General features: G+C 36.1%; 1 protein-coding gene across 13 annotated transcripts in view; it reads left to right on the top strand.

The window, feature by feature from the left end:
* LARP4 (La ribonucleoprotein 4) overlaps positions 1–14,034 on the top strand; it is a 64,263-nt gene that overhangs the window by 35,916 nt on the left and 14,313 nt on the right. For 7 of the 13 annotated variants that reach the window (XM_065888341.1, XM_065888345.1, XM_065888344.1 and 4 more), the window contains 2 exons: positions 12,259–12,471; positions 12,981–13,108. In XM_065888341.1, the coding sequence (XP_065744413.1) occupies positions 12,259–12,471; positions 12,981–13,108 (341 nt within the window). The remainder of the gene's footprint in view (positions 1–12,258; positions 12,472–12,980; positions 13,109–14,034) is intronic. The other 6 variants (XM_065888348.1, XM_065888350.1, XM_065888347.1 and 3 more) reach the window with 1 other exon arrangement.

Raw genomic sequence — 14,034 nt, 5'->3', positions numbered from 1 at the left:
GGACAGAGGAGATACTTTGTAAGATATCAGTCTTTCGAAATTTATTAAAACCAGGTTTGGTCTCTCATAGAGAATGTTCCATGTACACTTGATAAAAATATATACTCTGGTGTTTAGAGTACTGTCTGTCAGTGTTTGTAGTGTTATTCAAGTTCCCTGTTTGTTTATTGCTTTTATTTTATTTATTTATTTGGTTGCATTGGGTCTTAGTTGTGGCAGGAGGGCTCCTTAGTTGTGGCATGCAAACTCTAAGTTGTAGCATGCATGTGGGATCTAGTTCCCTGACCAGGAATCGAATCTGGGCCCCCTGCATTGGGAGCATGGAATCTTAACCACTGTGCCACCAGGGAAGTCCCTGTTTATTGCTTTTCTGTTTTGTTATTATTCATTATTGAAAGTGGGTTATTGAAGTCTCTATTATTGCAGAACTGTCTATCCTTTCAGTTCTGTCAGTTTTTGCTTTACATATTTTGGGGCTCTCTTGGTAGATGCATGTATGTTTATAATTGTTCTATCTTTTTGCTGGATTGAACCTTTTATCAATATATAATCTTTGTTTCTGATAACCTTTTTTGACTTTGTTTTGCATAATAGTAATATAGTCATCTTAGCTGTATTTTGATTACTATTTGCTTGGAATACCCTTTTCAGTTCTGTTAATTTCAATGTCTTTGAATCTAAAAGGAATCTCTTACAGACAGCATATGGATGAATATTGTTTTTTTTTTCAACCCACCAGTGTCTGCCTTTTAAGAGGAGAGTTTAAGACATTTACATTTAAAGTTCTTACTGATAAGTAGGGAATGCTTCTGCCATTTAGGTATTTGTTTTCTGTGTGTCCTAAATGTCTTTTCCCCCTGAATTCCTCCATTATTGCCTTTTTTGAAATTTTGTAATGTAACTATTTTGATATCCTTTCCTATTCTGTATACTTTTAAGTTTTGTTTTGTTTTTTTTTAGTGGTTCTCGGGGGTTACAATTAACATCTTAAATATATAACAACCTCATTTGAATAATACCAATTTAGTTTCAGTAGTGTACAAATACTCTGCTTCTATACTTCTCTGTCCATCCCCCTTTATATTCTTATTGTCACAGGTTACATCTTTATATGTGTGCCCATTGTGGTATCACTTTATATTGTTTTGTTCATTTTTCTTTTGAATCATATAAGGAAAAAAGAGGAGTCACATACCAAAGGTGCAGTCAGCCCTTTGTATTTCTAGGTTCTGCAACCAGTCCTCTGTGGATACCAAGGGACAACTGTACAATAATATTTTTTTAATTTACCTATGTAATTACCAGTGTTCTTTATTTCTTCTTATGGCTTTGATTGTTTGGTGTCTTTTCATTTCACCTTGAACAAGGTGAAATTGTTAGCATTTCTTGAAGGGTAGGTGTACTGATTACCTTTTATCTTTTTGTTTATTTCTTGAAGGGTAGGTGTACTGATTACCTTTTATCTTTTTGTTTATACATCTTTTTCCTGTTAGCATTTCTTGAAGGGTAGGTGTACTGATTACCTTTTATCTTTTTGTTTATACATCTTTTTCCTGATCGCTATTAGGTTTGTCCATGGTTTTCATTAGCTTATTGAGTATACTTAAGATCGTTGATTTAACGTCTTTGGCCAGTAATTCTAATGTCTGAGCTTCCTCAGGATGGTTTCTATCAAATTCTGTTTTTCCTGTGAATGGACCATAGTTTTTTGTTTCCTTGTGTGTTTTGTAATTTTTTTTGAGAATTAGACATGCCAAGGTAGTGTAAAGTGTTAACTCTGGAAATCTGATTCTCCTGCTCCTCATATATTACTGATTTTTTGCTTGTTGAGGGCTATAGCTGTTCATTTGTGACTTTTCCATATTATTTTCGCAAAATATATATTCCTTGTTGTTTGTGGTCACTGAAATTTCTGTTCCATTATCTCTGCATTTGGCATGTGACCTAAAAAAGATTTCCATAAATGTCTGGCTCTGAATAGGGTAGTACTGGTGGCAAAGGATTTTGTTCTTTTAAGTCAGTCACCAGTGCTGCTGTGAATCAAAACTAAGGCAAGCATGGGCACTGATTTCTCAGGAATCCACCAGACCAACCACAGTGCACCCTCAGTTTTTGGAGAACAAAGTCCCCACTACATGCCTTGGCACCAGCCAGCCACTCCAGGAACACAAGCTACTGAGGGGCAGGGATGGTAGCTACTTTTATATACTGCTCACTTAGAAAAGATCAGCAGCCTCTCCTTTTGTCAAGCACTCACCTAGTTATAAGTGTACAAGCACTCTTTCTTGCTTAATTATTGATGCAGTGGAGGTACCTACGCATAGAGCCTATTCTGCTGTTATACCACTGTTTTTCTGTTTATATATGCAATTATAACTTTAGGATAATACCCTAGAACTAAATTATCTGTATCGAAGAGTATATCCATTTACTTATTAGGTAGAACCAATTTACACTCTTACAGTATTTTTTTTTTTAATTTATTTATTTACTTTTGGCTGTGTTGAGTCTTCATTGCTGCATGGGGGCTTTCTCCAGTTGCGGTGAGCAGGGGCTACTCTTGGTTGTGGTGCACGGGCTTCTCATTGTGGTGGCTTCTCTTATTGTGGAGCACAGGCTCTAGGTGCATGGGCTTCAGTAGTCGTGGCTCGCGGGCTCTAGAGCACAGGCTCAGTAGCTATGGTGCATGGGCTTAGTTGTTCCATGGCATGTGGGATCTTCCAGGACCAGGGCTCAAACCCGTGTCCCCTGCATTGGCAGGCGGATTCTTAACCACTGTGCCACCAGGGAAGTCCCTACAGTATTTTTTATTTCTTTAAAATTTCCTGTAGTTGATTCTCTGATTTTCCAACTTTTTTTTTTTTTTTTTTTTTTTTTTTTTTGCCACACTACACATGTGGGATCTTAGTTCCCTGACCAGGGATTGAACCTGTGCCCCCTGCAGTGGAAACATGGAGTCTTAACCAATGGACTGCCAGGGAAGTCCCCATGACTATTTTTCTGTGAAGATTTTCTTATTGATTTGTATGATTTCTTAGAGGAGCTTAATCTTCTTGTCAAATTAACTATTTGAATTGTTACTATGTTTGTGGTATTTGTGTGGAAATCCATTTTGTTGTAGCAAGATTACAAGATTGATACTTTTCTTTATGCCTTTGGATTTGAATGTAGTTTTGCTAGGCCCTCTCTAAGAAAAATTTTCTTTTTTAATCAACATTCTTATAGTTTACATACAATAAAATGTACTTATTTGAAGCATACATTTTTATTAGTTTTTGCAAATTTATGCACTGTTGTTTTCTCAGTCTCCCCTCATCAACATCCAGTGTTGGCAATTATTGATCTGCTTTCTGCTGCTATAGGTTTGTTTTCTTCTGTAGTTTCATATGAATGAAACCACACAGTATATTCTCTTTTGTACCTGACTTCTTTCACTTGCCATAATTATTTTTAGTAAACCGTATTGTAGCATGTATTGGTAGTACACTCTTTTTTATTGCCAAGTAGTATTCCAGTGTAGGAATATACAGGCATACCTTGGAGGTATGGAGGGTTCAGTTTCAGACCACTGCAGTAAGGCAAGTCACACGAATTTTTTGGTTTCCCAGTGCATATAAAAGTTACATTTACACTTTACTGGAATCTGTGAAGTGTGCAATAGCATTATGTCAAAAAATGTACATACCTTAATTTCAAAATACTTTATTGCTAAAAAAAAAGTGGCAATCATCATCCATGTCTTCAACCAGTTGTAATCTTTTTGCTGGTGGGGGATCTTTCCTTGATGTTGATAGCTGCTGATGGATCAGGATGATGGTGGCTGAAGGTTGGGGTGGCCATGGCAGTTTCTTAAAATAGGACAACAGTGAAGTTTGCTGTATCAATTCTGTCCTTTCACAAACCATTTCTCTGTAGCACACAGTGCTGTTGATAGCATTTTATCCACAGTAGAACCTCTTTTAAAATTGGACTCAGTCCTCTCAAGCCCTGCCACTGCCTTAACAACTAAGTTTATGTAATATTCTAAATCCTTTGTTGTCATTTCAACAGTCTTCCCAGCATCTTCATCAGAAGGAGATTCTATCTCAAGAAACCACTTTCTTTCCTAATCTATAAGAAGTAACTCCTCATCTGTTTAAGTTTCATCATGAGATGGTAGCAATTCAGTCCCATCTTCAGGCTCTACTTCTAATTCTAGTTCTCTTGCTATTTCCACTGCATCTTCAGTTACTTCTTACACTGAAGTCTTGAACTGCTCAGTTATCCATGAAGGTTGGAATCAACTTCTTCTAAACTCCTATTCATGTTGGTATTTTGTCTTCTTTCCATGAATCATGAATGAACTTAATGGTGTCTAGAATGGGTGAATCCATTCCAGAGGTTTTTGATTGACTTTGCCCAGATCCGTCATCCATGGCAGCTACTATATAGCCTTACGAAATCTATTTCTTAAATAATAAGACTTGAAAGTCGAAATTACTCCTTGATCCATGGGCTGCAGAATGGAAGCTGTGTTAGCAGGCATGAAAACAACGTGAATCTTAACGTGCATCTCCATTAGAGCTCTTGGGTGACCAGGTGCCTTGTCAGTGAGCAGTAATATTTTGAAAGGAATCTTTTTTTCTGAGCAGTAGTTCTCAATAGTAGGCCTAAAATATTTAGTAAACCATGTTGTCAGCAGTTGTGCTATCTTCTGAGCTTTGTTGTTTCATTCACAGAACACAGGTAGAGTAGATTTAGCATAATTCTGAAGGGCCAAAGGATTTTTGGAATGGCTAATGAGCATTGGTTTCAACTTAAAGTCACCAGCTGCATTAGCCCATAACAAGAGAGTCGGCCTGTCCTCTGAAGCTTTGAAGCCTTGAGGCCAGGCATTGGCTTATCCTCTCTAGCTCTGGAAGTCCTAGATGGCATCTTCTTCCAATATAAAGCTGTTTTGTCTACGTTGAAAATCTTCATTACTTATTTTAGCTAGATCTGCTGAATAATTTGTTGCAGCTTCTACATCAGCACTTGCTGCTTCATCTTGTACTTTGATGTTGTGGAGACGTCTTCTTTCCTTAAACCTCATGAACCAACCTCTGCTAGCTTCAGACTTTTCTTCTGCAGCTTCCTCACCTCTCTCAGCGTTCATAGAATTGAAGAGAACGGGAGAACTGCCCATTGGTGGAGTCAGAAACACATCTGTTGATTAAGTTCATTGCCTTATATGGGCATGGTTTGTGGTGTCGCAAAACAATTAGATTAGTAACATCAAAGATCACAGATCACCATAACAAAGATAATAATTTTGACAAAGTGAGAAATATTGCGAGAATTACCAAAATGTCATACAGAGACAAAAAGTTATTAAATGCTGTTGATATAAAAATATTGGACAGTATTTTGTACACTTGAAACTAATGAAATACTGTGTGGGGACTTCCCGGGTGGCACAGTGGTTAAGAATCCACCTGCCAGTGATGGGGACATGGGTTTGAGCCCAGGTCTGGGAAGATCCCACATGCTGTGGAGCAACTAAGCCCATGTGCCACAACTGCTGAGCCTGTGCTCTAGAGCCAGCGAGCCATAACTTCTGAGCCTGTGTGCTGCAGCTACTGAAGTCCGCGTGCCTAGAGCCTGTGCCCTGCAACAAGAGAAGCCACCACAATGACAAGCCCACGCACTGCAATGAAGAGTAGCTCCCGCTTGCTGCAACTAGAGAAAGCCTACATGCAGGAACAAAGACTTGACGCAGCCAAAAAAAATTATAATAATAATAAATAAATACATTAAAAAAATTTTTTAACTGCAATATTTGGGAAATACAATAAAGCAAAGCGCAATAAAATACAGTATGCCTGTAGTGTGATTTGATTATCTAGTCACTTGTTCTTAGACATCTTCGTTCTTTCCATACATCTGTTTTAGTTAACTGTCTTTTTAAATCTTTTTTGTATCTTTAAAAATTTGGTTGTTAGTCTGATTATTGATTTGTAAGCATTCCTTACGTATTCTGGTTACAAGTTTTTTGTCAGATGTGTATTACAAATATATTACAAATATATTTGCCCTAGTTTGTGAATTGCCTTTTGCTTTCTTAACAGTGTATATTAAAGAGTAGACTTTTAATTTTGATGAAGTCTGTTTCATCTCGTTTTTCTTTTAGGGTTCATTATTTTTGTCTTCTCTAAAATCAACCCCTCCTAATGTCATGAGTATTTTTTTTCATGATTTCTTCTAGAAGTATTATAGTTTTAGTATTTATATTTACGTCTTATGATCTATATCAAGTTACTTTGTGTTTTTTGGAAGGAAAAGTCAAGATTCTTTTTTTAAAAGAAGTATAATACTTGTTCCAGCACCATTTGTTGAAGACTATTCCTTTGTTGACTATTAAAGCATATATGTGCTTGGGTCTATTTCTAGACTCTGTTCTTTTCTGTTGATCTGTGTTTGTCCCTTAAGTCAGTTCCCTGCTGTTTTGATTACTGTAGCTTTATAAGTTACAAAATCAGATAATATGTAAGTTCTCAAAGTTGTTTTGATTTTCCAAAATTATTTTTGGTATTCCAAGTCATTAATATTTTCATATAAATTTTCAAATCAGTGTGTCGATTTTACAAAAATATTTGCTGGTATTTTGATTGGGGTTGCATTGACACTATACATTAATTTGAGAGGATTGCCACCTTATTAATATCGAGTCCTCTAACATGGTATCTCCATTTATCTAGGCTTTTCGTTTCTCTCCTCATTGCTTTGTAGTTTTCGGCGTACATGTCTTAAACGTATTTTGTTAAATGTATTAACAAGGTAAATGTAATTTTTTTGTGTTTGGGCCTTTTAAATCATTTGTATATTCATTACAGTAATGTATTCTACCCTACCTAATACAGAATCTCTTTCCTGAATCCATAAAGCATATTGTATTGAATGTAAACACTCCTTGCAGCATATTAACATGATTTCTTTACTACTTGCTCTTTGATGAAGTAAATTAATTTAATACATACTGATTTCTGTTTTATAGTACAGCATATACAAATACAAAATATAAATATTAGTAATTCTGTTCTTAACCTAAGAAAGATTTTTTTAATGGAGAGTTATTTATTTTAAAGTAGTTTAAAATCTGATGTGAAATTAGATTCTGACAATTTTTTTTAATAAAATGGCTTTAAATGCTTAAACTCCAATTTAGACCTATCATTTTTCTTAGATTTTATCTATTTTATGTAAAGATGCTTTTGCATGTGTTTTCCTCTAAATCATAGTTATTTACGTTTTTCACAAAAATTTAAAATAGTTATAAAAGCTATTATACCATAGTGCTATATTTTATTATAGTATCTTTGTGCCCAATTAATTGGAAAATTATAGTGTTCATGATTCAAAAATTAATAAAAATCACCCATGATAATTTGGGAGAGCTCTCACTCTTGTGCAGTGGACATCCAAGGTCAGGGGTCCTTGCAGACTTTGGCTTAGAGATATGCTTGTGGAAGAGTCCAATGAAACATTTATTGTGTGTGCTAATAAGTTGCTTCACATTGTATCTTGTTTCTCTTGTAAATAAGCAAGAACGCTTTTTTTTTTCTTTTCTTTTTTTTTTGCGGTACGCGGGCCTGTCACTGCTGTGGCCTCTCCGGTTGCGGAACACAGGCTCTGGACACGCAGGCTCAGCGGCCATGGCTCATGGGCCCAGCTGCTCCGCGGCATGTGGGGTCCTCTCGGACCGGGGCACGAACCCGTGTCCCCTACATTGCCAGGCGGACTCTCAACCACTGCGCTACCAGGGAAGCCCGAGAATGCATTTTTTATTGCTCTTCCTCCATAGATCAGTTCTACCTGGTATTAGTTCCTTTCAGGCTAAAGAACTTCCTTTGATGTTATTTAACAGTGCCCACCAGGGATGAATTTTCTTAGTTTTTCCTCATCTAAAGCTGTCTTGTATTTCACACTCATTTTTGATGGGTACAGAATTCTGTACATTGATACATGTACATGGATACAGAATTCTGGGTTGATAGTTTTAATTTTTTTCCTTCTTTTAAGATTGCATTGTTTTCTGGCTTCTTTCTAGTGAGTCATTCTTGTAATATATGTTGTTTTTCTCCACCTGCCACCAAGATACATTTTGTTTTGTTTTCTCTTTCGTTTTCAGTAGGTTGACTCTAATGTGTCTAGCTATGGTTTTCTATTTATACTGCTTGGGGTGTTCTGAACTTATTGTTTGTAAATTGATGTTTTTCACCAAATTGGGGGAATTTCAACCTCTAGTTTTTCAAAAAATTTCCTGCCTCACTTTCTCCTCTCCTTTTGAGACTTCAGTTACACATACGTAGTATTGCTTGATTCACTGCGATTCTGTTTTTCTTCCATCTCTTTCTTCTTCAGATTGGATACTTTCTGTGGACTTGAATTCATCTTCAAGTTGGGTTCTAGCATTTCTATTTTAAACAATATATTCCTTCTCTGCTGAGGTTTCCCCTTTTATTCAGTTTTTAAGAACATTATTTCCCTTTTATCCATAGCATATTTATTTGGTTTTAATAGATTAATTAGTAGAGCATGGCTGTTCTTGTTTCATCTTAATCCCACCTACTTCCCGATGTCCCCAGGTTTTTTGAAGCAAATTTGAAACTTAATTTCATCTGTATGTAAATAAACTAATACTGGTATCTCTAAAAGAAAGGGATTTAAAAAAATAGCCACACTACTATCACACTTTTTGAAAAATAAACAATAATTTCTTAAACATCAGGCACTGTTCACATTTTCCTGATTCACATTTTTTCTTTCTTAAAATTTATGATTTGGGGAATTGCCTGGTAGTCCAGTGGTTCGGACTCGGCATTCTCACTGCTGGGGCCCCAGGTTCGATCCCTGGTCAGGGAACTAAGATCCCACAAGCTACGGGGAGCAGCAAAATAATAATAATAAAAAATATAAAATACACTTTATGGTTTTTGTCCTCTGCCTCTTTAGTTTTACTTTTGGAAGTATGTTTTTGAAATCACTGTTATTTGTCTTACAAAGTTTCTCACATTATACATTTCATTAGCTATGTGTTTTTTTATTGTGTTAAAATACACATACATAAAATTTACCATCTTAACGATTTTAAATTTTAATTTCATTTATCAGTGCCGTAATATTAAACACATTCACGTTGTTGTGCAGCCATCACCACCATCCATTCTCATAACTCTTTTCTTATAAAATTGAAACTCTGCCTATTATACAGTAACTCTCCACTTTCCCCTCCTTCAGCCCATACTTTGATTTTTGACCATTTACCTCATATAAATGGAATCATATATTATTTGTCTCCTTGTGACTTGCTTATTTCACTTTAATATGGTGTCTTCAAGGTTCATCCATGTAGCATATTGCAGAATTTCCCTCCTTTCTAAGGCTGAATAATCCATTGTATGTATATACAACAATTTGTTTATCCATTCATCTATTGATGGACCCTTGGGTTTGCTTCCACATTTTAGCTTTTGTGAATAAGGCTGCTATGAACATCGGTATACAGATTTCTCTTCAAGATTCTGCTTTTAATTCTTTTGCATATATACCCAGAAGTGGAATTGCTGGGTCATATGGTAATTCTATTTTTAATTTTTCGAGGGACCTCCATACTGTTTTCCACAATGGCTATACCACATTATATTCCCACCAACAGTGCACAAGGGTTCCAGTTTCTCCACATCCTCTCCAACATTTGGCTGTTTTCTGTTTCTTGATAGTAGCTCTTTTAATGAATGTGATGTGATATCTCTTCGTGGTTTTAATTGCATTTCTTCAATGATTAGTGATATTGAGCATCTCTTCACCTACTTATTGGCCACTTATATGTCTTTAGAGAAATACCTATTCAAGTTCTCTGCCCACTTTTGAATTGACTAGTTATTTTTTTTGTTTTAAAAACGAGCTCTTTTTTTAATAAGTTTTTTTTTTTAATATAAATTTATTTATTTTTGGCTGCGTTGGGTCTTCATTGCTGCGCGTGGAGTTTCTCTAGTTGCAGTGAGTGGGGGCTACTCTTCGTTGCGGTGCGCGGGCTTCTCATTACGGTGGTTTCTCTTGTTGCGGTGCATGGGCTTCAGTAATTGTGGCTCGCGGGCTCTAGAGCACAGGCTCAGTAGCTGTGGTGCATGGGCTTAGTTGTTCCACAGCATGTGGGATCTTCTAGGACCAGGGCACGAACCCATGTCCCCTGCATTGGCAGGCGGATTCTTAACCACTGTGCCACCAGGGAAGTCCCAAGTTGTATTCTTGAGTGTAGTTTAACACGATCCTCTGACCTCTGTATTTTATGCAAATTGGTAGCTAGATCTAGAGGCTTAATCAGAATTAGATTTTATTTTGGAGCAGCAAAGAGAACAAAAACATGTAGTATATGTCTTTGTGTGTCTCTCTTATACTAGCTGCTGCTGATGATTGACTAGATATATTGATTTGTTAATGGTTGCAAAGTGGTACTATTTCTGTGCTTTTTTCCATTTATTATTTGAAACACTTCCATAAAGAAAAGCTTTCCTTCATCTTCATTACCCTGAGGTACAGCTCATATATGCAATGTGTGATAAATGCTTGGTTCTAGCTTTTACTACCAGTTTTCAAAATAATGTGTCGGTTTCCTGGCAACCTTCAAAAACGACCATTCAGATATTTTTTGGTTTTGAATATTTAAACATATTTGGTGTGTTCATTGTCCTTACTGATGAAGTATGGCCTCTTTGAGTCCTTTTGTAATGGTAATTTTCAATGTTCCTTGCTCTCTAGTGTGACAAGATATTCCAGGCTCTTGTACATCTTGTGTCAAAAGGCTCTGGAGTTGCGATGTTACTTTTATGGGAAAGTAATGTTTTGCAGTCCACTGGTTAGGCACAAGGAGTGCTTCTGGCTAATTGTTTGGTTGTTATTTCTAAGCCTTTTCTTTGAACAGAGCTATTAAATACTTTTTTTTAAAATGACAATATATATCATGAGTTTATATAGATGCTTTCGATTTAAATTCAGGCTACATGGTTTTTACTTCTTCAGTTGCTGTCTGCATCTCTTTTCTCCCACGTGAAAATCTCAGATGTCAGTGACCCCAATATATAATTTATGATTTGCTATATCCAAAATCACAGACAGAAGTCTCAGAATAAAAATACCAAAAGTCATTTAGAGTTTCTCTGTGTTATTCCTCTAGTTGGATACACATTTAGGTTCATTTTGCATTGAACTTTTACAAACTGATTTTTTTAAATTTTATTCAATGTGTGCATGGCTTAAAAGTAAAATATCTAAAGCAGTATATTAAATTCGTATTCACGTGTCTGTGTGTATGAATGCAAGTATATATCTTCATATCCACATCTAACTTATCTAAACAACACCTTACTATACATATCTTTCTCCTTGCATTGCCTCTTTTTTCTTTTTAAATAGTATTTTCTGGAAATCACTCCATTATAATATTTAGAGCAGTTCCTCAGGTTTCTTTCTTTTTTTGTTTTTTCTTACATCTGATAATTGTGTGGATATACCACGTTGTTTTCAATCATTGATGGACTGTTGGGTTGTCTCGTGTGTGTGAGCGTGTGTGTGGGAGAGATGTGGGTCTGAGCCCCCTCACCCCCTACGTCCCCCCACTTCCTATCATAGTAAGTGTCAGTGAATAGCCGTATGCATCATTTTTTTAAAAACCTCTTTTTGGTCTGTGTATATGTGGTAAATTTCTTAGAAGTGGGGTTGATAAGAATATGATAATATGCATATGTGATATTTTGGAAGACATTGCTGAATTTTCCTTTTTAAGGGTTGTGTTGTTTTGAATGCCCATCATCAATGTATCAGAGTACCTGTTTTGCCACAGCCTTATCAATAGAGTATGTTGTCAAATTTTTAGACTTTTTCCAATTTTATAAGTGAGAAATGTTAATCCCATTTTAATTGCATTTCTCTTATGAGCAAGGTCTAGCATCTTTTCATATAAGAGCCATTTGCCTTTCTTTTTCCCCCTTGTGATAAGTTGCAGTTAGTTTTAATATTTTGACATTCACGGTTTTACTTTGTTTATTGTATTAATTGTATTTGCCAGGTAAAAGTTTTTAAAAGTACAGCTATAAATCATTTCCTTTTCTCTTGCTCTACTAACTCTATAGTACATGGAAATAATGTCATGGAAAATATGATCCAAATGTAAATTAAATGTATTTGTGAAAATATACACTTTATCCTTTGTGATTATATCCTTTGTGTTCTTCTTGCTTCTAGGCAAGGATAAAAGCCATCAATACTTTTTTTGCTAAGAATGGTTATCGATTAATGGATTCTAGTATGTATAGTCCGCCCATTCAAACTCAAGCACAGTATGCCTCACCGGTCTTTATGCAGCCTGTATATAATCCTCACCAACAGTACTCTGTTTATAGTATTGTGCCTCAGTCTTGGTCTCCAAATCCCACACCTTACTTTGAAACACCACTGGTAAGTGAGATCCTTACAGAATAATACAATTTTTTCACTGAAGCTGAAATTTGAAGAAATCAGCTAGAATTAGAGTTCATGTTTTATTTTGTTTTGTGTTGATATTGGTTACTTTCTGGCTTTTAAATGATGATAAGGATATTTAATCCCCCATATCAAATATATGCATATGACTAAGTCTAAGAGTTGAGCTATTGGTTCCTATCATTTTATTCTTTAAATGTTGCTGAGTAAATTAATAGACTGGAAAAATCCTGAATGATTTAAAATGATTTTAGTTTTGTGAAACTTTTTCAGAGAGAAATATTCTTTATTAAGTGTTGAACCAGTTGTTCCTTGTTCTGTAATTCAAGTGATAACTTGGAGTGAGTATTGCAAATGTTTAAAATTATTTTTGGCTTATCAAAGAAATTGATGCTAGGTTAGTTCATCAGAAGTTTCTTATGACCTTCACACCAGATTTTTGTCTTTACTATGAATAGCTTTTAAACATTAAAATTTTCTTTTAGGCTCCTTTTCCCAATGGTAGTTTTGTGAATGGCTTTAATTCACCAGGATCTTATAAAACAAATGCTGCTGCTGCTGCTGCTGCTGCTGCTGCTGCTGTGAATATGGGTCGACCATTCCAAAAAAATCGGTAAGATAAAAAACGATAGTTGGAATTTATTTATTTATTTTAAAATTTATTTAAGTTATTTTACTTTTGGCTGTGTTGGGTCTTCAGTTGCTGTGCGCAGGTTTTCTCTAGTTTCGGCAAACGGGGACTACTCTTTGTTGTGGTGCACAGGCTTCTCATTGAGTGGCTTCTCTTGTTGCAGAGCACAGGCTCTAGGCGCGCGGGCTTCGGTAGTTGTGGCATTCGGGCTCAGTAGTTGTGGAGCACAGGCTTAGTTGCTCTGCGGCATGTGGGATCTTCCCGGACCAGGGCACGAACCCGTGTCCCGTGCATTGGCAGCAGGATTCTTAACCACTGCACCACCAGGGAAGCCATGTACTCACTTTAACTGACACAATTGGTTAAAGCATTTAAATATCTTTTTTTTTTTTTTTTCCCTGCCTTGCGGCCTGTGGGATCTTAGTTCCCTGACTGAGTTCCCCAGATCAAACCCCGGGCCCACGGCAGTGAAAGCACCAGGTCCTAACCACTGGACTGCCAGGGGATTCCCTGAAGATCATTTTTAAGTGTACAGAAAATTTTACTACATATACACATTCTTAATTGCTTTATGAAGTTTCGAATGAGAACTCTTCGTATTGTAAGAATGAAGGATTCTTTATAAACAAAAGATTACTTGTGCTCTTGTAGTTGATCCTTAGTTTGGTGATACAGTAATAACAGCAAAATTGAAGTATTGCTAGGACATATGAGTAGAAGTACAGTGAGCTTTAAAAACACACACTGTCCTCTAACCTCCATCCTGTTGTTCCAAAAAGATTATTTAATTTCCATGTGCACACAGAGACAGTAATGTTTAAATCTGGAAAGACCTTTGTTATGATGTAATTTTAATTCATTTTACAGATGAATTGAAGAAAGTGAAAGTTGAAGAGGATGAATACCTT

This window comes from Phocoena phocoena, chromosome 11, assembly GCF_963924675.1.
Source record: "Phocoena phocoena chromosome 11, mPhoPho1.1, whole genome shotgun sequence".
Classification (NCBI taxonomy): domain Eukaryota; kingdom Metazoa; phylum Chordata; class Mammalia; order Artiodactyla; family Phocoenidae; genus Phocoena; species Phocoena phocoena.
Note: the sequence above shows the minus strand (reverse complement) of the source record. Positions and strands in the feature narration are given on the sequence as shown.